The 26,662-nt window shown below is 45.6% G+C and overlaps 1 protein-coding gene across 1 annotated transcript in view; it reads right to left on the bottom strand.

The window, feature by feature from the left end:
• The window catches only part of NRP1 (neuropilin 1), a 250,074-nt gene that overhangs the window by 131,513 nt on the left and 91,899 nt on the right, over positions 1-26,662 (bottom strand). The window contains exon 4 of the mRNA XM_068235766.1: positions 9,846-10,073. Within this exon, the coding sequence (XP_068091867.1) occupies positions 9,846-10,073 (228 nt within the window). The remainder of the gene's footprint in view (positions 1-9,845; positions 10,074-26,662) is intronic.

Genomic DNA, 26,662 nt, shown 5'->3' with positions numbered 1-26,662 from the left:
ACGATCGAACAGCAAATCGACCGCAAAAACGCATCGTGTATTCCCAGCATTATACTGAATTCCACAAATTCTCGGAAGGGTTGCTGATACTGAAACCGGGGCATATGTTACAGGAATGGGGGCAGCCATTCAAATATCGTCATTAAGGGGAAATGTGGGCGACTGCGGCACCCAAAAGTTAACTTTTTTTTTTATTTTTCCTTTTTGTGATTGATTGATGCTGACCCCTGATGGCTGAGCATGACCAGTCACAATACTATTTTCAACCCCTGACCAATGGAAGACGCTCCATCATTTGCCGTTCCTCCACCCCCCTCTCCATAGCAACAGAACACATTGCTAGCCTCAAGGCTAGGGATGTGCCGGTACAGCATTGTTCCTTGAATTGTGCCTGAGGGATAATTTCCCAATCTCCAACGGGCAACAATTCTCGCATGTATGTACTTAACTTTACAGGCGGGAGGTTATTTTTCTCCCTACAGGTAAATTCTACTATGAATTTCCTACATTAAACTTTAAAGCGGACCTAAACTCAGAAGTTCCTCTCTGCTCTAAAAGATACGCAACAGCATGGTAACTTTTAAAGGAAAACATTTCTTTGTAACAGCTGATACAAATCCTGCAATAAATCTGCAGTGTGTTTACTTCCTGCTTTCATGGGAGCAGGCATTTTGTTAACATCCTGTGTTTAGAAATTAGCTGCTCTGCTGTGGCAGAGGAGATTTCTGAGCTGACACAGGTGAGAGATCAAATTGCAACTTGTGATAAGTCACAGATGAGGGGGAATTAGACAGGCTAAACTCTTTAAATACATACAGGGTGCATTTTTCTGTTTTCCGCCTGTCCTGGGCGAGAGTTCAAGTCCACTTGAATGGAAGCCTTCCCCGACTATAACACATCAAGCAAGCTATTTTAGCAAAGTACAGAAGTGATAGCCCCCCTGTCAGACTTTATGTCCCCAGAGGGACGATTCTATCACTACTTCCCTGAAGCCTAGACACCAGTCATATAAGAGAAGGAAGCATTATATTCCTGTGTGTATGATTACCTTCTCCTCTCCATAAACTCCATAAACTCATGCATTCAGGAACAACAGTCTACGGGGGATAGGCAAGCTTCTGTCACATCTTGTCTTCCGCAAGAGAAATAATAAAATACACTTCATCCATGTTGCTGGCATAACAATGGCTACTTGTTCCCACCCTGTAATGTGTGAGTGACAAACCAGTGATGTGTTCCGGCTCCAGGCAGAGGTGAGAAACTTTAATCACTGAGCCTGCTGCCGATTGCTGTAGCCGGGGACCTACAGCTGTGGGTGTAAAATAATATGCTGCAAATCTCACACAACGGATTTCTCTCCAAATGAGGAAGCCAGACACCTGTGCGCAATTGTTCCCTTCCTGATTGTTCAACAGGCTTAGGCGACCCGTGGCTCTCCAGTGCCAGCACGACGCAAATCCCACTATAGCCTTCCAAAGAAGGGAGGGATTGGATTGTTTGTCACAGGGGGATTTTTTTTAACGTAAACCTGTCGGGGATTCAGCATACTGATATCTCCGGGCAAAATCTAATTTCCTGTTGGGGTTTTAGGATACGATTGTACTGGGAGGAGGGGATGGGGATGTAGCCAGGCAACTGAAGCACTTTGACGCTGGCACACAGGGGCTAGAATCACTCTGCCTTTATTTACAGAACTGAATCCCACCAGGACCGAAACGTCTACAAGGCAACTAAGGCAGATGCCTAGGGCCTGGTAGGTGACCGAGGGCTTGGTTTGTCTTTTTCTGATCCCCATTCCTCATCCTGCCTTACCAAATAAGCTAGGTGGCCAGCAGAGGGAGACAAACAATACTTTTGGGCCCCATTCTCTGATTCCCCCCTCCTATTACCGAAACAGTTATGAACAGAAATCTCAGCTCCACATTACATGACTCCCCCTTTATTTTCAGCCTAGCTTCTGGTCATGGCTCGATGTGCTGGGAGGCGGGGGTGGGACGCAACCATGAAAATATGTCACAGTGTCTGCCTACTGAGAAGCCAATAGAAAACAGGGAAAGGATTCCCCTCACCCATACTTTTTTGACCCATCCCAGCCCCTTCTCCCAGCAACAACAAACTCTCTGCACTGCTTAGCTTACATTCAAGGAAAATCGTTTAAACATGCGAGAGGGGGTAAAGAGCAGAACAGTAGCATCGGCCTGTGTTCAGATGAGATGATCTGTCAGGCTGGATCTCTCACCAACAATGGGGTCACCATACACATGCTAGATTCTAGGCAGAGGCGGTCCCAACTGGCCGCGTCGGCTGAGAACCATTTTGCATGTGGACAAGGCTTAAACCGGACTCGAACTCTACCATATCACACAATAAAAAGTCTTTATCTCACATATGCTTGCTGAATAAACATGCTGGCCTGTGCTATGTACTTGTTTAGCTAGATCAGAGTGTCTTATCAGCAGCTGTGAATCAGAGCTGTGTACAGGCAGCTCTCTCTCTGTGTAAACACAAGCTTAAAGGGACCCAAGCACCACTTTTTCCTGGTTTTTAATGGCTATAGGAGCTGCCATGTCCCCCCTCCCCTTCTAGCTGCCCATTATTTATCCAAGGAAAGGTGTGAAGATGGCATCTGTGACTTCTGTAAACCATTTGAAGCAAGTTATTCTATCTACCCACCCTCCTGCTGATGAAAGCTTTTGTTTGCTCTTTGCTAATGTGTGCAATAAAATAATTACTTCAGTCCTTATCTGCCTGAAATTTCTGCATTCAGGCAGGTAGTGGAAGAAGGGTAATAAAAGCATCTGCTAAACTTTTAAATGTAAAATGAATAGGTAAAATTGAAGTTTTTTTTTTTATTAACCACCTTAGCGGTATGGACGAGCTCAGCTCGTCCATTACCGCCAGAGGGTGCCGCTCAGGCCCTGCTGGGCCGATTTTGCTGAAATAAAAAGCAGCACACGCAGCCGGCACTTTGCCAGCCGCGTGTGCTGCCTGATCGCCGCCGCTCTGCGGCGATCCGCCGCGAGCAGCGGCGAAAGAGGGTCCCCCCAGCCGCCTGAGCCCTGCGCAGCCGGAACAAATAGTTCCGGCCAGCGCTAAGGGCTGGATCGAAGGCGGCTGACGTCAGGACGTCGGCTGACGTCCATGACGTCACTCCGCTCGTCGCCATGGCGACGAAGTAAGCAAAACACGGAAGGCCGCTCATTGCGGCCTTCCGTGTTACTTCTGGCCGCCGGAGGCGATCGGAAGAACGCCTCCGGAGCGCCCTCTAGTGGGCTTTCATGCAGCCAACTTTCAGTTGGCTGCATGAAATAGTTTTTTTTTTATTTAAAAAAAACCCTCCCGCAGCCGCCCTGGCGATCTTAATAGAACGCCAGGGTGGTTTTTAATGAGCCACATTGTTGGAATGCATATATAGGGCTTGATTCACAAAGCGGTGCTAACTGTTAGCACGCCTGTGAAAACCCCCTTAGCACGTCTAAACAAGCTTTTCGCGCATAAAACTTTACGCGCGCAAAACTTTATGCGCATAAAACTTTACGCGCGTACCGCACAGAGCGCAGGGCGCTCCGCGCGAAGTGCCCATTAAAGCCTATGGGACTTAGCGCGCGTAAAACTTTGCGCGCGCAAAGTTAGCGCGGATCTGATTGAGAAATCCGGTGCTAACCTACTTAGCACCCTGGTTAGCGCGTCTAAAGACTTTAGACCTGCTAAGTAGGTTAACACCGCTTTGTGAATCAAGCCCATAATGTTCTATTGAGATGCGATGGGTGCTAAAAATCAGGGTTGTAGATTTGGTACAAAGATCATCTAACTTCGACTCCTCAGTTTATGAAACCACCGACTCCGACTCCAGGTACCCAAAGTTGCTCCGACTCCCAACTCCACAGCCCTGCTAAAAATGGTGCTTGGGTCGCTTTAACCCTTTTAGTGCTTCTAGTGAAACAAATCCAAGGATTACCATAAACTGTAATGAAGAAATGTTTTTCCCTAAAAGTTTATCATGCAGTGGCTCATTTTTTAGAGCAGAGAGGAAGTTCTGAGTTTAGTTCTACTTTAAAGGAAACCTAAACTGAGAAGGATGTGGATGTTTCCTTTTAAACAATACCAGTTGCCTGGCAGCCCTACTGATCTCATTGGCTACAGTAGTGGCTGAATCAAACACCTCAGACAAGCATGCAGCTAATCCAGTCTGACTTCAGTCGGGGTACTTGATCTGCATGCTTGTTCAGGGGCTGTGGCTAAAAGTATTAGAGACACAGGATCAGCAGGACTGCCAGGCAACTGGTATTATTTTAAAAGGAAAAATCCAGATCCTTCTCAGTTTAGGTTCCCTTTAATGATGTACTGCAGGGGAAAGATTGTGATCTGTGTCTTTAAAGGAACTTTAAGAATAAAACGCCAGTGCTTTCGAAGTGTTGTCCGACTTGTCTTTGGAAGTTACAAGCTCCAAGGCTGTTAGCCTCATCCTAATCATAACTTATGGAGCTACTGACTCCCTTTCCTGCAGGCAGGTTTCAGATCAGTGATTCAGTACGCGGTGAAACGATGACAAGAAACACCTCCCCAATGCTTGCATCTTTAAAACGAAGTTAGCCATGACAGCTCCCTCTATCTCTCCCCTGACAGATTTCTTTTTAAGCACGTCTATGGCAAATAGATTCATCCTGGCAGCGTGTAGCAGATTGCTTCTGTCACTGCACTTCTGCAGATTTCATTAATATTTCTGAAAGTTGATGCAGATTCTCACACCCCTGTTACCATGCAAACTTCAGCTCTATAACACGTTGGATTCCTATTATTCTGAGAACTAATTAGCATGTAAGATCTCCGTCTATGTTCAGGGAAGGAAATGTTCTTGGCGGTAATATATTGCTCTGCAGAGGTGAGAAATGTCATTAGCTGCCACAGACAACAGCGATGAGTGTCTGGCCCGTCTGGGAGGCAGAAAACATTTTTTGCATGAAAATATAGATTGGATCTGGGGAGCAAATACGATAGACATTTAGGCGTCTGTAATATACAGCATCTGCCTTGTTTGCATTAGACCCTGAAGAGGGTCGCTGCCTCTCTATTAGCCAGTAGAGATGCATAGTGTGTAGCCTTAGCACTTCTGCAGCACTGGATGTTAGTGTTGTCCGGATCATGAACGATTCGGATCTTTGATCCAAATCTATTTTGTGAGTCGAATCATCCGAATCATCAAAATGAGTGATTCGGATCGCAAAAGGGGCGGGGCCAGGAGCGACACGCCCCCTCTCAGCGGGCAGCGGGGTCCTGGAAGCAGAGCAGAGATGGATCGCTCTGTTGGAGGGGACTCAGGGGAGCCAGCCTTGTAGGGACAGGTAGAGGGGACATGGGTGCCACTGCCAGATATGTGTAGAGCACACATACTGGCTCAAATGTGCTGCTCATTATAGGCTGTCTGTTCCTAGTTGTGCACAGTGAACACATTGGAAACTTTTGGCTCAGCACAGCTCAGTAACTTTGCAAGCACTGTGATTGCAGCTCAATATGATCCTCCTGCACTCGCTCTAAACAGCTGCACTTTACTTCTGGGAATGCTTTGGGGAATGCTTTCTTTCACTGTGTGACGTTTCCATTCAAGGTATACAGATGAACATAGAGGTGAAATTTATGTAAAGCATATGATTGCAGCATGTGGGTAAACAAACATTTATGCTCTCTGCTTCCCTCCTCCCTTCTCTGTCCACTCATTGCCCTCTGTCCATCTTCTCCCCTTCTCTGTGTGTCCACCCCCCTCTCCTTCTCCTGCCCTGCTAGTCATTTCACCCCCGAATGCTTCCCTTGTAAAATGATCCGAGATTCGGATCAAAGATCCGGATCTTTTCAATGATCCGATTCGAATCATTTGGATCATTGAAAAGATCTGAACTTCCCATCTCTACTGGATGTTCTCAACAAGGCTCTGTAGGCCTCAATGTGTGCTTGGATGAACTTCCTGGTTTTTGGTTCTAGGCGACGCCCCTTCCTGATGCTTCTCATATCTTTACCCTTGCAATGCCTCTCCCACTCTAGCCACTCCCCCATTCCCCTTAAAGTGGAATTGTAGTGAAAATAACTTCATGAATAAAAATGCTTATTGTTTGCAACATTCATTTATAGATTCTTTAGTCAGTGTTTGCGCATTGTAAAATCTTTCCTCTCCCTGATTTACATTCTGCAATTTATCACCAGTGGGGACATCTTTAGTTCTGCCAGGTGATCTGTACGGAATGTTCGTTACTGAGAATTCTATGCACAGAGGGAGATATGGCTTGCTTGGCAGTTGGAAAAAGCTGTTATTTCCCACAATGCAACGAGGTTCACAGAGAAAACTGTCAGGTCCATGGTCATAACATCACACTATGGGAGGGGTTTCACCAAAATATCAGCCACACAGACCCCCTGATGATCTATTTGAGAAAAGGTAAAGACTTCTCATGGGAAAGGGGGTATCAGCTACTGATTGGAATGAAGTTCAATACTTGGTTAAAGTTCCTTTTTGTTACAGTTTACAGAACTCCTGCAATAAATCTGCAGCGTGTCTACTTCCTGCTTTCATGGACATAGACAAAGGGTTAACATCTTGTGTTTACATATAAGCTGTGTCTGCCGAGGACTGCCAAATTTCTGTGCTGACACAGCTGAGAGATCAAACTACATGTGTGATTACTTGAAGATGCAGGTAATTAAACAGGCTCTTCTCTCTAAATACATACAGGGTGCATTTCTCTTTGTTTTCCTTGAGTCCTGTGCAAGAGTTCAGGTCCACTTTAACAGAAAGGCTTATAACTACTACAGCCTATGGCCTGCAGCTTCATGCTTACAGCATGTTCTTTCCGCTGGTCCCGTGCAGTGGAAAGATGGTGCTGATGAAAAATAGGAGTGTGTGACTCTGATAAGGACTGAATAAGAGCCAGTTTCCTGTCTTCAAACACTCCCTGGTTGTGGCCAGGATCATCTATTGAACACGAGGTAAACAAGACTCGGGGAGCTCATTGAGAGCATAACTGTTTAGGAAAGTTTGAAAAGCAATCACAGTCATTGTTTTCTGCCTTAAAGAGAAACTCCGACCAAGAATTGAACTTTATCCCAATCAGTAGCTGATACCCCCTTTTACATGAGAAATCTATTCCTTTTCACAAACGGATCATCAGGGGGCGCTGTATGATTGATATTGTGGTGAAACCCCTCCCACAAAGAAATTCTGAGTACCTACTCTTGGCAGTTTCCTGTCTGCATTGTGGGAAATAGCTGTTTACAGCTGTTTCCAACTGCCAAAACAGCAAGCAGCAGCTACATCACTTGCCAGCAGTAAAAATGTCACCATGTGATAAATGTCAGAATATAAATCATGGATTTAAAAGATTTTACAATGGGCAAACACTGACTAAATCATTTATACATAATTGTTGTAAAAATGAAGCACTTTTTTATTACATTATTTTCACTGGAGTTCCTCTTTAAGGGAAGCCCCTCCCACGTAAATGAACACTAACAGCTCACGTTCATAAAGCATTCTGCAGGCCACTTGCTCTCAGAAAACCTGAAACTAAGCAATACAACCAGCTTTGCGTTACAATCTATAGTCAGATGCGGATTTCAACTTTCTTAACTCTAAGCTAACTTTCTTATAGCCCCGTTCCGTATACAGCAACCAACCTCCTATTTTCTGTGCAGCTCCTTGTGCAATGTGCTTTGGCCACTCATGTACAGCAGTCCTGGGCAGCAGCTGACCTCTTCCATGTGTTGCTCCCTATATGTAGAGTCCTGTCCCATGTCCAGATGCCCCCTGGGGCAGCAGAGGTCCATAGGCTACTGCCCACGCAGCCTTTGCAGAAATTCCACCCAGTGCATCGTCGGGCTATATCTAGCAGTATTTGATCATGCACTATAGGAAGATAACGTGACAGCGGCAGATGCCAAGCAATGACCACTTTCTATGCTGTCGTTTGTCTGAAATATAACAGAGATTTTTGCCTAGATAAAGTCAGCCTATACCGTGGGTCTATCAGATCCTATCTGGGAAGTATTTACACAACTTCCTCCGCTGAGCCACAAAAGGCCCTCAGAGATGCCAACTGCGGTGAGGGAGAGAAAACGACGGCATTGTTCTCCAGCGCGGTCAGCGGATCCAAAGTGTGAAAACTGGGTGCTTAAAAGATGGTTTTTGTGTTCAGCGCTGTGAGCAGAAAACTGCAAATCCAATGAGGAACAGTTGGTTGCACATAACTGCTGGCAGAAGTCACTGGGCCTGCCAAGCTTTCATCTCCAGCTACAAGGACGCGCTCATGCACCGATTTCCCCGCTCGGAGCACTCGCTGTGCTTAAAGCAGCACTTTCTACTTCAATTCCTTTTTTCACTGGAAAGCCCTTCTACTCTACAGAATGACACCGACACAAGATACAACACAGGGAACAGCTCACAGAGTGGCTTTCATTAGCCACGCTTTATACAGCAGGCTCAGATTCCATTTATAGTTCCTAAAATTCCATTTATAGTTCAAATTCTTGCTGCTATTGTAAGTAATTAGCATTTTTGAAACATCTGTATTAATTTAAAGTGGAATTCCAGCCAAAACTATTTTAAAGTTTGGAGAGAGTAAGGGAGTGGTGCGGTTTATATTCATGTTTAGGTTCTGGTTGGGGAGATTTTGCCTCATAAAGAGAAAACCTGAGGACAGGCAGGGAGAAAAACTTAAAAACAACTGAAGTGAGAGAAATATGGAGGCTGCCATATTTATTTCCTTTTAGGCCGGTTTTACCCATATATTTTGTGTTGCGGTGGGGATGCGATGATCCTGCCACACTGCAAAAATTGGCCTTCATGTGACCCTGCGCCACGGTGTGGTGATAGGATCATATGCATAGCACCGCCCCCTGGCTAGTGACGTACTCCCTTCTGGGCAGGAAGTATGTCACTGGGATTCCCTTTGGGCCGTACATGCATGCCACTTCACACACTTACTGCGTTGGACATTGACTTGGATTGCTGCATAGCACATGCGGTAAGCACGGATGATTTGGTAACATGCTGCAGACTAGGGATGCTCATTCGGATTCCGCGGAAATGCAATTTCCGAAATTCCGATCGGAAATTGCATTTCCGCATCGGAATGCGGAAATCGGTAATGCAAGTGCGGTTGGCGGATCTCCGCCGGAAATCGCGGAAATTTCAGCCGACTTTAACATCGATTTCCTCAAAAACTATAAGGTCTTTTTGAAAACTTTTTTTTTTGCATCTTGTTCACAAGATTCAGTTTAATAAACCCTGAAAATGTGTTTCTAACTGGGGCTTTGCTATTAACCGCTAAAGTCGGCAGATTTTTACTGTAATGTAAAATGCAGAAAATCTGCATCTGCCTATTTTCTGCATTTTACATTACAGTAAAAATCCGCCGACTTTAGCGAAAATCGATGTTAAAGTCGGGCGGAATTTCCACGATTTCCATCGGAAATTCCGCATTGGAATGCGGAAATTGGTAGCGGAAAGCGGAATCGGTAATTGGCAATGGCGGAATGCGGATTTACCGCGGAATCGGAAATTGGCATTTCCGACCATCCCTACTGCAGACTGGATGCATCCGGCGCATCACGTCACATTAACTGCAAGGCTCCATTGACTTAGATTGCACTTGCGGTGATTGAGGGTAACACAACACTGGTTTTCTGTTCTCGTGTGCAAGAGGCCTTGTAGTGAACGGAAGGGACACAGGAGCCAATTGAAAAGTTACAACTTGATAAACTAATTATTTTAATCAAAATGCCTTTTTGTCATAGGAAAAATTACATATGAGAGATCGGTCAACCTAAGTTGCTAGGTGTTGCTACTGGGAGTGGCTTACCTCCAGGAAATCCATCCCATATTTCCAGGTGATCATACCGGCATGACCGTCCACCGGGGGCACTAGAGTCCGGCTCAAGTTCAAATCCTTCAAACTCCAAGACTATCTCGGACATCTTTGGTGCGAAGATGGTGTAAGTACATTCCAAAGCATTGGGGTATTTTTCGGGGTAGCCAGGAGACCTTATCACTCCGGTAGACGATGTGAAGTTGCGGGAGCAATCCGGACCTGTAGGGGGAAAAAAAAAGATATAGACTCAATAACTATAGATGTTTTGCTCTCTCCACCTCCAGTTTTAAAATAAACCTGAGATGGGGCAGGAAAGAAAATGTATAAATACCTGAGGCTTTTTCCAGTTCCCTCCGGCCCGATCGCTGCCTCTGTTTGTCCGCCGATCTGGGGCCAATTGGGCATGGGCAGCCTGGCTGCGCACACCCCATCGCGCTCCTGATGCTGGGATTGTTCTGCACCTGCACAGTATTACTGCACTGGGGCAGAACACTCCCTGCAATAAGAGCTCAAAGGGGGAGTGAACGCGGCCAGACTGCGCCTGCGCCGACTGGCCCCAACTGGACAACTTACCAGGGCCGATTGGAGAGGAACGGAGCATCGAGGGAGGGATCAGTTGGGAGGAGGCTTGAGGAAGCCCCAGATATGTATAAATTTTTCTCTCCTGTCCCATCTCAGGTACACTTTAAGAAGGCAAACTTTTGTTTTACATAACATTTTAGTTAGAGGGCTTTTTGGTCCTTTGTAGCCCCTTTCACACTCCTAGGAGTTCTGGTACACCATGAGCTTGCTCTGTAACTCTACCAAGGAGACGCGGGATTTCATTTCATCGATCCACAGCCCTCACATCTAATTGCAAGCAACAAGGGTTTTGTATTAACACGTCTCACACAGCCTGCTAGTCAAACCTGAATTTCCATTTGTATGTAGCAATTTAAGCAGAAGAACTGTGACAAATATTAAGTCATGTGGGAACAATAAAAATTCAACTTGTAAAAATCTTGACATATCCCTCGAGATATAATTATAGCCCCTCGAATCTTAAATCTCTAAAGCTGGAGGCTGACAGCCATTTATTTTTGAATCACGGAGAACTCTCCTAACAAGTGGGCATAATTTTCGAAGTAGGACTTTTTCTGTTTCCCCCACAACCGTTTGGCGTGCAGAAGGCTTCTAACTGTGCCAGATGTGACCTCTGGCTTCTGACAAAGTTAATGTGAAAGGTAATTCTTGGATGTATCCAGGGTGAGCGAGTGTTACTGAGCGATGTTGACACAGGTGGGGCAGTAAAGTGTTTTGTATTGGGTGCCTGCATGATAAACTGTCTGATTACAGGCAGTGTGGCCACAGGTCCGCTCATGTCACTGGTCACATGTTGTCCTTCTCTGCTCTAAAAGATAAGCAACAGCATAATAACCTTAAAAGAAAAACATTTCTTTGTTACAGCTGATACAAATCCTGAAATACATCTGCAGTGTTTCTACTTCCTGCTTTCATGGAAGCAGAAATATGGTTAACATCTAGTGTTTACAAATGAGCTGCTCTGTCGTGGCAGTCACATGACACAGTTGAGAGATCGAATTACACTTGTGAAGGGGAATTAGGCTAAACTCTCAAATTACATACAGGGTGCATTTCTCTGTTTCACTTCTGTTCTGTGCAAGAGTTTAGGTCCACTTTAAGAGGAACTATAGTCAAAATAACTTAAATAAAATTGATTTTTTTTTCTTCACAATATTAATTTATACATTTTTACTCAGAGTTTGTCCATTGCAAAATCTTTCCTCTCCCTGATTTACAATCTGAAATTTATCACAAGTGACATCTTTAATCCTGCCAGGTGATGTTTGTGCATAGAACATTCCGCAAAGGGAGATACAGTATGCTAGGCAGATGGAAACAGCCATTATTTTCCCACAATGCAATGAGGTTCACATCACACTGGGGGAGGGGTTTCACTACAATATCAGCCATACAGAGCCCCTCCCCCCCCCTTATGCCCTATTTGAGAAAATTTAAAGATTTCTTGTGGGAAAGTGGGACTTGGCTACTGATTGCGATGAAGTTCAATCTGAGGTTAAAGTTCCTCTTTAATAGACATCATGGCAGTTTTTTTTAGCAATCTCACATAAAACAGATAAAGTAAATATGTAAATCACTCCACCATCTTCTAAAGTGACATCAAAGCAAGAATGTGTGAGATTGCGTAAATGACACCATATTTTTTGAATTGTTAACATGAGAAAGTTTTTCAGAGGATGTCAACTTTCAGACAACTTTAAATTATTATTTGCAGAAGTTTCAAGAAATTAAAATAAGGGGTCTTCATCTAAATTTTTGTTATATTGCAGGACATTAGAAAACTGCAATTTTTTTAAAGGGCACCTAAAGTGTATTTATTATTTTTAAACAATGCACACTGCCTGGCTTTCCTGTTAATCCTCTGCCTCTGATACTTTTATCCATAAACCCTGAACAAGCATGCAGATCAGATGTTTGACTTAAGTTTTTATTATTATTGTTTATTATTTATATAGCGCCAACATCTTCCGCAGCACTGTACAGAGCATACTGTCTTGTCACTAACTGTCCCTCAGAGGGGCTCACAATCTAATCCCTACCATAGTCATATGTCTATGTATGTATGATGGAGTGTATGTATTGTAGTCTAGGGACAATTTGGGAGGAAGCCAATTAACTTATCTGTATGTTTTTGGGATGTGGGAGGAAACCAGAGAACCCACAGGAAACCCACGCAGACACGGGGAGAACATATAAACTCCTTGCAGAGGTTGACCTGGCTGGGATTTGAACTGGGGACCTAGTGCTGCAAGGCGAGAGCGCTATCCACTACACCACCGTGCTGCCCCAGTTTCTGCTTGTTTCAAGTGGTGATTCAGACACTGCTGATGCGGGAAAAATCAGCAGGACAGCCAGGCAATCTGCATTGTTTAAAAGAAAATAAATATTTAAGCCTCTATATCCCTCTCACTTCATGTGTCTTCGAGGTCCCTTTTACACGAGCAGGTTAAACCTGCATTGTGTTACCCTATTTTACCACAAAGGGCCGCAATAAGCAATAAAAGTCTATGGAGATTTCCACACCTTTGTTGCAGTGTGCCGGAAGTATCTGATCAGATGCAAGGGTTGCAGTGTGTTACTGTAAGCACCGCACTTAGCGCACGGTGCTTGGGGTAATGGAAGTCTAAGGGCAACACAGTAAGTGTAAATGCCAGAGCGTGGTGAGTCGAGGCGCACATGTGTGGACCGACAGGAACCCCAGTGACTTACTTCCTGCCCAGCAGGAAGTACATCACTGGATGGGGGGACGGCGCTATGCATACGACCCTATCAGCGCACTCTGCTGCAAGGCCATATGATGGTCTTTTTTTAGTTGTGGTGAGATCCGGCCGGAACATCGCATTGCAACGTAAAAATCAAGTGTAAAACCAGCCTCAACGTACGTTTAAACTACTCCCGTTTCACTGAAAGTGTTCAACCACTTTATCTACCCTTATCTATCCCACTGACATTTGAGCCTGTAAATGAGGTCATTGTTCTGCCACCCATTGTTCTTTGTGTACCTGTGCTTACTTGGACATCTTTCTCCACTGCTGCGGTTTATACAACACAAATAGCGTCACTTTAAAAGTTAAATATTATACAGTAAAATCCCTGTGACGCCGGCACACACTGAGATGATTGCTTGACTTTAGTTTAATTTTAATTTTTCGTCCCTTGCTTCCAGCCCTCTATGCCTTTACATAATAAATGATTGGATCTTTCTGTTTTGCTTGTGTGATTTTTAGTCATGCACATACAAGCATTAATTAGCCACCAAGGCTCATTACCCCAAAATAAAGAAAATGGTTTATTGTGCACATCGACCAATCTGATTCCGCCTACTGCTGTTCCGGGAACTTTGTAAAATGAAAACATCAAATTTGTGATCTGTGACAAAACTATTCTCCCTCGTCTCTCCCTCTGTGCGATTCCCTCACCCACTATGTACATGCAAAACGGGCGCCTGGAGATTTGGGTGCCTGAAATATTGGCTAGTAGAATATCGATACATTTACCAATATTCTACCACTAAGAAGTGTGAATTACGATAGTAAAATATCGGTAAATAATACAGATCGTTTACTACAGCTAAACCTAAGCCTATTCTAACACAGAACCCTCCCTCTACTGATGCCTACCCCTAACTAGGGCCGGATTTACCATAAGGCACTGTAGGCACATGCCTACAGGCGCCTAATGATGGAAAGGCGTTTCACTTCCCTCCCAGAGTGGCTCCCTCCCTCCTTCCCTGTATAGAGTCCTGAGCAGAGTGTAAATGAGAGGTTACTCACACAGCTCTCAGCATTCCATTGCTGAGATCTCTCTTCAGTCAGGGGCACCTCTAGCTACTTAATACCAAGGGTACTTCTGGCTACCTAATACTAAGGGTCGCCTGTAGCTACCTACACCAGGCAGGGGAAGAGGGGGAGAGATGACAGTTGAGCCAGCCAGCACTCTTGTATTGCGGCTCGGCGGGGGTTTGTAGATCCATGTAGGGCGAAGTCTAAGGTGCCAAGACATCTGTGCCTATAGGCTCCTGTGATGTAAACCTGGGCCTGACCCTAACCATTCCCCATCTGATGCCTAACTTGAACCATCATCCCTTGCATTCCTAACCTTGAACACCCCCCCTCCCCCTGGCTGATGCCTTACCTTATCCCTGCCCCCATACCTAGTCTTAACCAGCCTCCACCCACATGTGTAACTTTAACCACTCCCCTGCCGCTAAAAAAACCCCAAAATATAGGCACCCATACAACTATCGTTTATTTGGGCACCAAAGGCTATTTGTAGCTGCAGTCTGCATAGTGAGTACACAGGCACCTGCTATTTATTGGGCACCTTTGGTGGAGACTAAACTTCTGCAACTCTCCAGAGCACAAAGTTCCTGCTTCTCCTCCACCAGGAAGAAGTATTAGGCAAGGTATATTTTTTCAACTTGTCTTTAAGGAATCCAGAGCTGAGGGCTGCAAAAGACTTTATACTCACCTGGAGCTTCCTCTAGCTCCATAAGCACGTGTGAGTACCTCACCGTCCTACGGCAGTCTTCGTTTTAGTCGCGATCAGCCCTGGTAATTGGCTCAGTCAAGTCAGTCTGGGCTACTGCGCATGCCCAGTAGCCCAACTGATCCCGACTTAGCCTATTACCGGGGCTGATCGCGGCTGAAAGGCAGACTGCGGGAGGACAGCAAGGGACTCACGCGTGCTTATGGCGCTGGAGGAAGCTCCGGTTGAGTATAAAGTCTTTTGCGTCCCTCAGCTCTGGTACACTTTAAATGATCACTGGGTGGGGGAGGGTGATTTGTAAAACAAATCTGTTTTAAGAAGGCAAAATTACAGTTAGCATTGCTTTTTAACAGAGGGTGTCCCTTTTAGCCCTTTGTACCTTGCAGGTGGTTCTGGGTCACCATAAGCCGCCTGGCTATTACTTAGTTATTACTCCAAGCCCTATCCCATAAAGGCCTATCAATCCATGACATGCACTGATGAGGACCAGAAAGTCTAATATAGGTTGGGTTGATGTCGCTCTGTAAAATGTATTAGCTACAGGCTCACAGCCAAAGGTTCTGGATGTGCAGCCTGGCTTCAGGGGCTTAAAGAGATGATTCACATATTCCGAAGTGATGCATCATGGGAAAACACAGTTTCTCACTTAAAGCTGAAGTATTGTGAACACCTTCTGTTTTAAGAAGTCAAAATTATATGTTGTAGAACAAAAATGAGCCTTCGCTCGACCTTTCACCCCTTCCCACCACACGCCCTTTAAACAAAACCTGACCAAAGAAAAGTTTCTTTTGGAAAATAAACTTTCCCTTTGATCACCACAATTGACTCATTTCAGCGATCACATGATCAGAGCCCACACTGATTGGTCTTTGATCATCCTCTTGGTGCAGAACCCCACAGGTATCTGCATCAGTAAATTAACGTTCTCACAGCATGGGGAATAAAGATCGTAATTTACTGTACAGAAGCGGGGGGGGGGGGGGGGGGGGGATGGGTAATGTGGAATTCAAAAATGAAAGGAACACAACATTTTGCTGTGAAGCAAATACAAATTGTTAAATCAAAGTAGATACTAAGTGTGAGCTGTGTATATTTACTCTCGTCTAACAACTTCAGCTTAACGTTAGCTCAAATGACACGGGACAAATTAAGCTGAGATCAAGAGAGTGCCTGGAGAAACCGATGGAATGTTAATGATCGAGGTTATTAGACGGGGTCATGTTTGTCCCACAGAAGGCGCACTTTAAAGAGTATCAGTGTAAGTAAACTTTAGAAGGTGAGTTTTGAGTCACTGAATGTCTTTACACCTCACCCCCATCGGCCTCAAAGAAAAGGACAATGATTGGCAGGTTCTCTTAAAGGGAACAAAAAAAAGGCTAATTGTTTTATTTCTCTTGCTTTCAACTATTTTCCTCATTTTGGCAGTGAGTAATGGGACTTGTGTGACAGAAAAGGCCTTGTTCACATTGCCATAATAAACGAACCATTTACCAGAATGAAATGGATCCCATACAAAGAAATATTCGTTTGGTTGGAATGACCCGTTCCAATGAGCTGAACACAAATATAGGTCATGTGCAACTTTTCTGGATCGCCCAGGCAAAGCGGATGTGACAGAATCAAAGAAAGCCTATGAGAACAGACAGTGACCGCTCTCACTAGGCTGGCTGCCCCGTTGGTTTCTCCCTTTTTATACTCACCTGCCATTGTCACATTCTGGTCCTCTGCCACTGCTGGCCCGTCATTCAGTCAGAAGCACCAGTATACCGATTGTAGCCCCATCAGAAGCATGAGGCTTCCATTGGATGGTAACAGACCAATCAGAATCCTTGGTGGTTTAAGGTTTCCCATTAGTCTGTTGCAATCCAATGGGGAGCCTCAAGACTTCTGCTGGGGCGTCAGTCTGTATACCGGCACTACTTCTGTGCAGTGGACATGAGTGGAGGGCATACGTATGAAATTGCTGCCGAGAGACTTGGGCGCAGGATACAGCCGATATATGGCTTATCCTGCTGCTGAACAAGTCCCGGCGGCGTTAATTACTATTCCCCCTCCAGGTCCACATGGATGGTGGGGAATGATGTGATTCTCCAGCTATTGCTGGCGGCCGAATTACAGTATTTCAAAAGTAACTTCGGCTCCATCTTCTGACGGCGCCAAAGTTACTCAGTGTGCCCTGCTATAGCCGTAATTCCTATTACGCTCTATGGTGGCGCCGGCTGCGCCTAAATCTCCTGCGCTGGATTCTACATGCTCGAGTGGTGGTGCCAGTAGAGACAGTGAAATGAGAATGTGATGGCAACTGGGATACTGAATGGGTGATGCCGAGAAACGGAACAGAAAAACCAGATAAAAATATGGGAGAGAAGAGAAACCAGATAAAAAGATGGGAGAGAAGAGAAACCAGATAAAAAGATGGGAGAGAAGAGAGACCAGATAAAAAGATGGGAGAGAAGAGAAACCAGATAAAAAGATGGGAGAGAAGAGAAACCAGATAAAAAAATGGGAGAGAAGAGAGACCAGATAAAAAGATGGGAGAGAAGAGAAACCAGATAAAAGATGGGAGAGAAGAGAGACCAGATAAAAAGATGGAAGAGAAGAGAGACCAGATAAAAAGATGGGAGAGAAGAGAAACCAGATAAAAAGATGGGAGAGAAGAGAGACCAGATAAAAAAAATGGGAGAGAAGAGAAACCAGATAAAAGATGGGAGAGAAGAGAGACCAGATAAAAAGATGGGAGAGAAGAGAGACCAGATAAAAAAATGGGAGAGACGAGAGACCAGATAAAAAAATGGGAGAGAAGAGAAACCAGATAAAAAGATGGGAGAGAAGAGAAACCAGATAAAAAGATGGGAGAGAAGAGAGACCAGATAAAAAAATGGGAGAGACGAGAGACCAGATAAAAAAATGGGAGAGGAGAGGAATATGGGTGTAAAGAAGCTTTTTAATAACTCTCACTATGGTTCCAGACAATTGATGAAAATCTTGCCACACAACACAAGAACCTCAGTCAATCCAATGCTAAAGTCACAGAAGATCAAAAACAGAGATGATAATAAGAAAACTATTGACCGGGCTGTAACAGTGGGACCTGTGTAGTTTGTATGTCTGCAGGGTTCAATACAAGAACTTATGCAATCAGCACCACACAGATCTGTACTGAAGAGCAAGGCGAAGAGAACCAGCCTTTCCAGGGACTCCAGAAGAGTCAATTGATTTAGATCAGTAACAGCCCTGGGACAGGTATCATTATAACACATGCTGCGGTTATGAGAAACTGCCTTGATTTAATGAAGGTTTATAGCCCTCCTTTATTTGCTTCGATATAGCCATATTTTACTTCCAGCTACGCATCAAGTCAGATTAGTTGTTTAAATGCACATCAAGCCACAGCAGGGTTTTGATTATTCAGTATATTGTCAAATAAAGTACTAAATCAGGAAACCATCCCGTGTATATATGGCACTGCTACAATAGATTTAAAGGCAAACACATCTCCATTGTTCACATGAAAACCTGGTCCCCAGCGATGTCATTTCTTACTTAGATCATACTGCTTATTATCAGTTTTTTTTTCTTTGGGTACAACACAGTTTTTTAAAGCCCACCAACGCTTTCTAAGATTTTTCATCCAATCTTCTCTCCTTTCTAACACTTAAGGCCGCCCAATGCCTAAGGCCGGCCTCTCTTCCCAGAATCCCTCTATTTGGCTCACTCAAACCCCTGAAGTTTTATAAGTGATATTACACTGGAGCTGTGTTCATGCTACTCCCTTCACCGACCCCCCCCCCCCCCCCACACACACACACACCCACCCACTATACTGGTTGGCAAAAGAGTATCTTCAGCATGTTGTGCAGTGTGTGTGTGTGTGTGTGGGGGGGGGGGGGGGGGGGGCATTAGTGCAGGAACAATGCAGGGGACTTGTGGGGTGCAGGAGACAGCAGAACTCATCGGGGAGGGGTCCTGGGTCATATTAGAACGCAGTAGTGTTGACGACAAGTTAGTATTAGTATATAAGTAGTTAAATGACTACAGTACACTTCTTTTTGTAAAGTTTTGGAAAAAGCAAAACAGGAGTGTTTGTTGTGATATTAAAGAGGGACAAATTAAGGCAGCCTTACTGTCCCCATTTTTACCTGTGATAAGGCTATTTTGCCCCCCCCCCCCCCCCCCCCATTTGACACTGGGGAATGGCAAGAAACCCCAGGCTGTTCCGTCACTCCATCCCACCCGCTGCACCCATGAGTTGCAGAGACATGAATGTATGGAAGGAGGGGGTGGGCTATGTGTATCATCTGAGAGGAGAGCACAGAGAGGCAGGGACAGTACCTCCAACTTTTTCCATTAAAATATAGAGTTTGGGATATTCTCGCCGTATAAGACTACCCTTCATCCACTGCACACCAAATAAAAAAACCACATCATATACTGGTGCTATGTATGAACTGATACTAGTGTTGTACTGTATGTGGTTCCCAGTATATAACAGTATACAGGCGATTGACTGGTTGGACTGGCTGTTGGACTGGATTGACTGGTTGGATTGATCAACTCTCCCTAAGTAGATTGGTCAGCTCCCCCTGGAGCTGTATGGAAGAATAGATCGTGCTGTGACCATAAAGGTGGCCATACACTGGCCCGATTTGCGGCAGTTTCGACAGCAGATTCGATCACTGGGATCGAATCTGCTGCCAATCGTTCGCGCAACACGCACCCGCCGATCCGATTTCCTCCCGAAATCGGATCGGTCCGTCGATCGCGCCGTGCGGGAAATTACCCTCGATCGCCCGCGGGTAGGGAGCGCGTCGCTAGCGGCGGCCGATCCGATCAGGTATACATTACCTGAGGCTGGCTCCCGGGCATCCCGTCCGTCACTGCTCCCGTCATGGCGCCTCCGGCATCCTCGCATAACTTCCGCTGTCATGCCAGTGACAGCGGAAGTACAACTAGAGGGCGCTCTATTTGAACTTCCGCTGTCACTGGTGTGATAGCGTAAGTTCTATGCGGATGCCGGAGCCGGAGGTGCCACATGACGGGGACATCACGCCCGGGAGCCAGCCTCAGGTAATGTATACCGGCGGGGGGAGCGGCGGCAGCACCACCACAACAGATTGTGATCGGTTTCAGGCTGAAATCGATTCACAATCTGTTTGCAGGAAAGGCAGCCATACGATCCCTCTCTGATCAGATTCGATCAGATAGGGATCTGTCAGCTGGTCGATCTGATGGCACATCGACCAGTGTATGGCTGCCTTAAAACACGCCTCTTTCACCCTTCTGGCCCACCCTTGTATCCTATTTACCTCCTACTCTGCCTCTCAGATCTCGCACATGTGCGCCTGCGCCACTTCACTACAGTCCTCAGCAGTGAGATCTGAGAGTCGGTAACAGGACACGGCATATCAACCTGCATCAATGACACCCGGCGTATAAGACAACCCCGACTTTTCAGAAGATTTTTAAGGGTTAAAAAGTAGTCTTATACGACATAATATACTGTACTTTGTGGATACACAGCAAGTTCCAGTGTAAATGGGGTGGACCTATGGAAAAAAAATATTTGGCAAAGTATGATTTTTTTTATATATATAAACGTTTTCCCCACTGTGTAAATACATTATTGTGGATCTAGGAGTTTTAAGTAATCAAAGCATTTTAGGTTCACTTTAAAACGGACCTGAACTCAGAACGTCCTCTGTGCTCTTAAGCAGCAGCATAATAACCTTTAAAGAAAAACATTTCTTTGTTACAGCCCTCCGGCAATAAATCTGCGGTGTGTATACTCCCTGCTTTCATGGAATCAGATAAAGGGTTAACATCCTGTGTTTACAAATTTGCTGAGGCTGCCCAGATTTCTGAGCTGACACAGCTGAGAGATCAAATTATTATTCCACCCTGTTTGTGTTTAGAGTGAAGAGCCTTTCTAATTCTCCCTCAGCTGCAAGTAATCACAAGTGTGATTTTGTATGTATATGTTTTCCTTGCGTCCTTTATTGTTACTGCCTGAAACACCACAAATTCTGATATGACCCAGGCGAGGAACTAATAGCAAATGATCTGGTCTACTTTTTCTCCAGCCTTTAAGGGTCCATTTACACTTGAGTGGGAATTGCGCGATTCCTGCTCAAGGCAAATCGCTAGCACAAGTAACACCATGGCAGTGTTCTCACTGCCGCATTTGCGGTTAGCGTTAACCGTAAACGTATTACATGCAGCGGTTTGCTGGCGATTCCGGAGCGATCGCGATTAGCATGTATAGAATCACTCATCGCGATCGCTCCCAAACCGCTACAGTGTCCAGTGATTTTTCCGCGTTAAAGAAACCACTCCCGCAAAACACTAGCGGTAATCATCCCCTCTGCTTCTTACATCACATGACATTACCTGTGACCAATCATTATTCATTTCCCTACAGCCAGTGGTGACTTTTACTATTACAGGAAAAATTAATTTTATGCTGGACTGGGAGGCACATGCTTTGTCAGTATATGAATTATATTAACTAACAGTAATATAAAACCCTTGTAAATGATCCCATGCTGTTCCCTCTACAGGCATTGCCAGCAGCCAGGGAACAGGACTGAGGTATTTTCAATATCAATGTGAAGTTGAATTGAACAGCTGTGTCAACATCACACTTCACTAGCTGCTAGAAGGGGCATGAACAGACTCACACTGGGCTTTCTGAGGGAAGGCAAAGTGTTGGAGGGAGAGGAAATTGAAGATCCTGCGATAAGGCAGGGCAAAACCTCCTGCAAAGCAACCCACAGCCGCTTATTCTCCAAATACCATTCTGTATAGCGACCTCTGGTCTGGGTCAGAATTATACTATACAGAAGCGAAGCAGCCCTATTACTGACCTTTGTGGAAAGAATGTATTGTAGAGACTTCAGTTGTAGACAGTTTCTATACGGATACACAATGGAACTGCATGCATATCTCTAATGGAACTGCATGCATATCTCTAAGGCCTCATTCACACTTGCAAGTCGCAAAACTGAAGCGCTTAGCACTACCGCTTTGTGCAGGTGATTTTACCACGATTAGCGTGGTAAAATCACGGTTCGCTCTCGAGATTCAGGGTGATTGCGATCAGCGCTTTTATAAGCACTGTATCGCGATTGCTCCTGAAAGCTGCAGGCAACACGTTGTGCGATTGCCTTTAACCGTGAAAACACCTGCGATCGGCGGGAATTGTGGCAGTGAGATCAGTGCCACAGGGTTACAATCGCGATACTGCTTTAAAAAGCGCTAGCGCTTTGGCGATTAGTGGGAATCAACTGCTAATTGCTCGTGTGAATGGGCCCTAAAGGCCCACGTCACGAGTTTGTGCTTGATTCTTCCGACAGCTGACGATTTTTTAACCGATGAGTGATCATGTCCGCGATCTCCCAACGTAGGTACGAGTGTGCGATTAGAGGGATGGCGTTTAGCAATGCGCGGTGATATGAAACGTCACGGCAGATCAGATCTTTAAGATCCCCAACAACTCCTGCGCAAAGTTCCGCGATCATTTGAACTCCTGTTCGTGCCAGTCTTGCGTTGCCGCGGCTAGGAAGAAGGATTGGGGACCGCTAGTCTTCGGGGGGACGTCACTGTGATACGATTTTTTTAAGCGATGAGCGATCATCTCCCGACATGGGTACGAGTGCATGATTAGGAGGATGACGTCTTACGACGCACAGTGATAATGGAGTGCTGCAACCATTTTAAAACAGCTGTACGCGCCCGTCGCGTGTTCCTGGGAGATAGAAGATGGATTGGGGAACGCTAGTCATCGGAGTGACATCACTGTGATCCAGTTTCCTGCGTCTTCAGATGAGTATGTGCGTACACAATTTTATAGTAATTTAATGGAATTTATGCAGCTTAAAAATGGACCAAACATATTCCGCAAGAGATGCAATTGCGTACGTATCTTTATGGCTCGCTCACATCATGACACGTTTCTGTGCCCATTTGGAAGCGCGTATGATGTGTGACACTCAAGAACAGCAGAAGGGCATAGACAGCCCTTCTGCCGTTCACATCATAGGTGTTGCGCAGCTGTACGGTGCGATATGACGTGCGTGCGTACTGCTGCATGCATTCTGCCCGCGAGCGCATCCCTGACCCATTCACTGTAAGGAATGGGATCAGCGGCGCAGATGGCATTGCTTTCCGATCGCACGGCCATCTGCGCATCATAATGTGGACGAGCCCTAACTGTACGAAACAGATAAACTCACACTAGCGGTTGAATTCACTATAAACAAACAAAAACCCCATCAGGCTCTTGCAGAAAACAATCCTTTCATAGGTATGGGTAATCTCAGCTGTAAAATGTAAGCTGTTCTGGGAATTTCAGTTTTGTTAAAGAGACTCCGTAACAAAAATTGCATCCTGTTTTTTATCATCCTACAAGTTCCAAAAGCTATTCTAATGTGTTCTGGCTTACTGCAGCACGTTCTACTATCACCATCTCTGTAATAAATCAACTTATCTCTCTCTTGTCAGACTTGTCAGCCTGTGTCTGGAAGGCTGCCAAGTTCTTCAGTGTTGTGGTTCTGTGATGCATCTCCACCCTCCAGGCCCCTCTCTGCACACTGCCTGTGTATAATTTAGATTAGGGCAGCTTCTCTCTTATCTTTTACAAGCTGGATAAATCCTCCTATGAGCTGGCTGGGCTTTCACATACTGAGGAATTACATACAGGCAGAGCTGTCTGCACTCTGCAGGAAGAAACAGCCTGACACTTCAGTGGAAGATAGCTGCAGGGGGAAAGAAACACACAAATGATCTCTTGAGATTCAAAAGGAAGGGTGTATACAGCCTGCTTGTGTATGGATGTATTTTCTATGTGTGGACATATTGTACATCAACCTACTTCCTGTTTTGGTGGCCATTTTGTTTGTTTATAAACAAACTTTTTAAAACTGTTTTTAACCACTTTTAATGCGGCGAGGAGCGGCAAAATTGTGACAGAGGGTAATAGGAGATGTCCCCTAACGCACTGGTATGTTTACTTTTGTGCGATTTTAACAATACAGATTATCTTTAAACAATATCTAAAGAAACAAGCGTTTTATACATTGCAGAGCAATACCAGAAGCAGAGAAAATCAAACAGCATTTATCAGGCCTCAGGAATTTAGCTGCAGGATTCCTGACACAGGCAGGGCCACAATTCCCCCAGAATTATGCTGCGGATGCTGATAAACTGTCGTGTTAGAAATATTGCTAATAGCTGTTTTCTTGTTGCTGTTAATCTGTTTTTAAAGCGTAATTCCAGGCAAGTATTTAAATATACATACCATCTGGCAGCTTAATAACCGTGTGTCCAAAGGTTACCTCATGTGTGTCAAAGAAGGTTCCAGAAGCTTAGAATCAGATTTTTAAAAGTCTGGTCATGTGATCTTTAAGGAGAACTCCAGGATTTACTTTAAATAAAAGGATCTTCTTAGATATATCAGGTGGAACAATCCCCCACACTTAAAATAGAAGAATGTGTTTTTACACCCCTGATGAGATAATAATAAATAGTTTCTCTCAGGCATTTCCCCATCCTGCTATTGTCTTTAAAGAGACTCTGTAACAAAATGTTGAGCCTTATTTCATCTATATCCTATAAGTTCTTATACCTGTTCTAATGTGCTCTGGCATACTGCAGCCTTTTCTAGTTGCACTGTCTCTGTAATAAATCTTATCTTCTTTCCTCTGTCGGCTCTGTGGGGCTCAGGCTGGAATGTGTGGAATGTGCAGCACTGCTTGTCATTGGCAGAAGCTTTACACACCCTCTCCAAGCTCTCCTCTCAGCCTATCACACTCTGGTTAGCAGCCATGTCTTTTGTTTGTAAACAATGCCTAAAACTAGCAATTACAAGCCAGGATTGCAGCAGGGAGAGGCAGAAACAGCACAGAGGGGCCCAGGAGAACATAATGAATAGAATGGTATGCTTTTTATTGTAAGCATTTTAGAGTACAGATTCTCTTTAAAGAGAATCTGTAACGTTAAAACGTCCCCTGGGGGGTACTCACCTCGGATGGGGGAAGCCTCAGGATCCTAATGAGGCTTCCCACGCCGTCTGCCGTCCCTCGGGGGTCTCGCTGTAGCCCTCCGTACAGCGGTGACGTAATATTTACCTTTGCAGGCTCCTGCGCAGGCGCTCTGGCTGCTTTCGCTCCGAAGGAGGCGGAAATACCCGATCTCAGTCGGGTCCGCTCTACTGCGCAGGCGCAAGTCTCCGGCGCCTGCGCAGTAGAGCGGACCCGACTGAGATCGGGTATTTCCGCCTCCTTCGGAGCGAAAGCAGCCACAGCGCCCCCGCTGGAGCCTGCAAAGGTAAATATTGAATTGAACAGTCGGCACAGTCGCCGGCTGTTCGGAGGGCTGCAGCGAGACCTCCGTGGGACAGAGGACGGCGTGGGAAGCCTCATTAGGATCCTGAGGCTTCCCCCACCCGAGGTGAGTACCCCCAGGGGATCTTTTTGTCGTTACAGAGTCTCTTTAAGTGTAACACTATTCGGGCCCTGTCTGACTCATTATTAAAAGTGATACAAAAAGGCTGGCACTTCCTTTATTTTCAAAGACTTACCGTATTTTTCGGACTATAAGACGCTCCGGACTATAAGACGCACCTGTTTTTAGAGGACAAAATCCAGGGAAAAAAAATATATATAATATATATACTAAACCTGGTGCATCTGTAGTGCAAGGGCATCTTATGGCCCTTCCACCCTCGCCTTATGTGTTCTCTGGTGTCTCCCTGTGTCATTCTTTCTCTGTCCCTGTGTCCTCTGGTGTCCCCATGTCCTCTTATGTCCCCGTGTTCTCTGGTGTCCCCCTGTGTCATTCTCTGTCCCCCTATGTCATTCTGTGTCCCCTTGTGTCATTCTCTGACCCCCTGTGTCCCTCTATGTCCTTCTGTCATTCTCTGTCCCCCTGTGTCCTCTGGTGTCATTCTCTGTCCCCCTGTGTTCTCCGGTGTCATTCTCTGTCCCCCTGTGTTCTGCTGTGTCATTCTCTGTCCCCCTGTGTCATTCTCTGTCCTCCTGTGTCATTCTCTGTCCCCCTGTGTCATTCTCTGTCCCCCTGTGTCCTCTGGTGTCCCTCTATGTCCTCCTGTGTCATTATCTGTCCCCCTGTGTCCTCTGGTGTCCCTCCTCCTCTGTCATTCTCTGTCCCCCTGTGTCCTCTGGTGTCCCTCTATGTCCTCCTGTGTTATTCTCTGTCCACCTGTGTCCTCTGCTGCCCCCCCTGTGTCCTTATCTGTCCCCCTGTGTCCTCTGCTGTCCCCCCTGTGTCATTCTCTGTCCCCGTGTTCTCTGGTGTCCTTCTATGTCATGCACTGCCCCCCCCCCCCCCGGGTCCTTGTGTCCCCCTGTTTGCGGTGTCTGTGTTTGCCATTAACATTAGTGAATGAGGAGACCACCAGATATTAATATGGTGCAGTAATCAGGGCGCTGAACCAGCGCCGAGTGAGAGAACAACAATGAAAAGCACGTGTGTAAGGAAAGATGGCAGATCGCTGCATTAGCTTACCGAAGAGGAAGGTATGGAAGGAATACAGCGCAAACGCCACCGCTACCATGCGGCTTTCACTAGGTTAGATGACAGCAAAGCCATTGACCAATCAGGTGGGGAAGCGCTGCCTCAGTCAGCCTATCCCAGCGCATACGGCTACTGCCGGTTTGTTACACCGCCCGATAGTCCCGTGGGCGGGATCATGCTCGTCATTGCGGCCAATCACTGCACTC

The sequence above is a fragment of the Hyperolius riggenbachi genome, chromosome 5, assembly GCF_040937935.1.
Source record: "Hyperolius riggenbachi isolate aHypRig1 chromosome 5, aHypRig1.pri, whole genome shotgun sequence".
Taxonomy (NCBI): domain Eukaryota; kingdom Metazoa; phylum Chordata; class Amphibia; order Anura; family Hyperoliidae; genus Hyperolius; species Hyperolius riggenbachi.
Note: the sequence above shows the minus strand (reverse complement) of the source record. Positions and strands in the feature narration are given on the sequence as shown.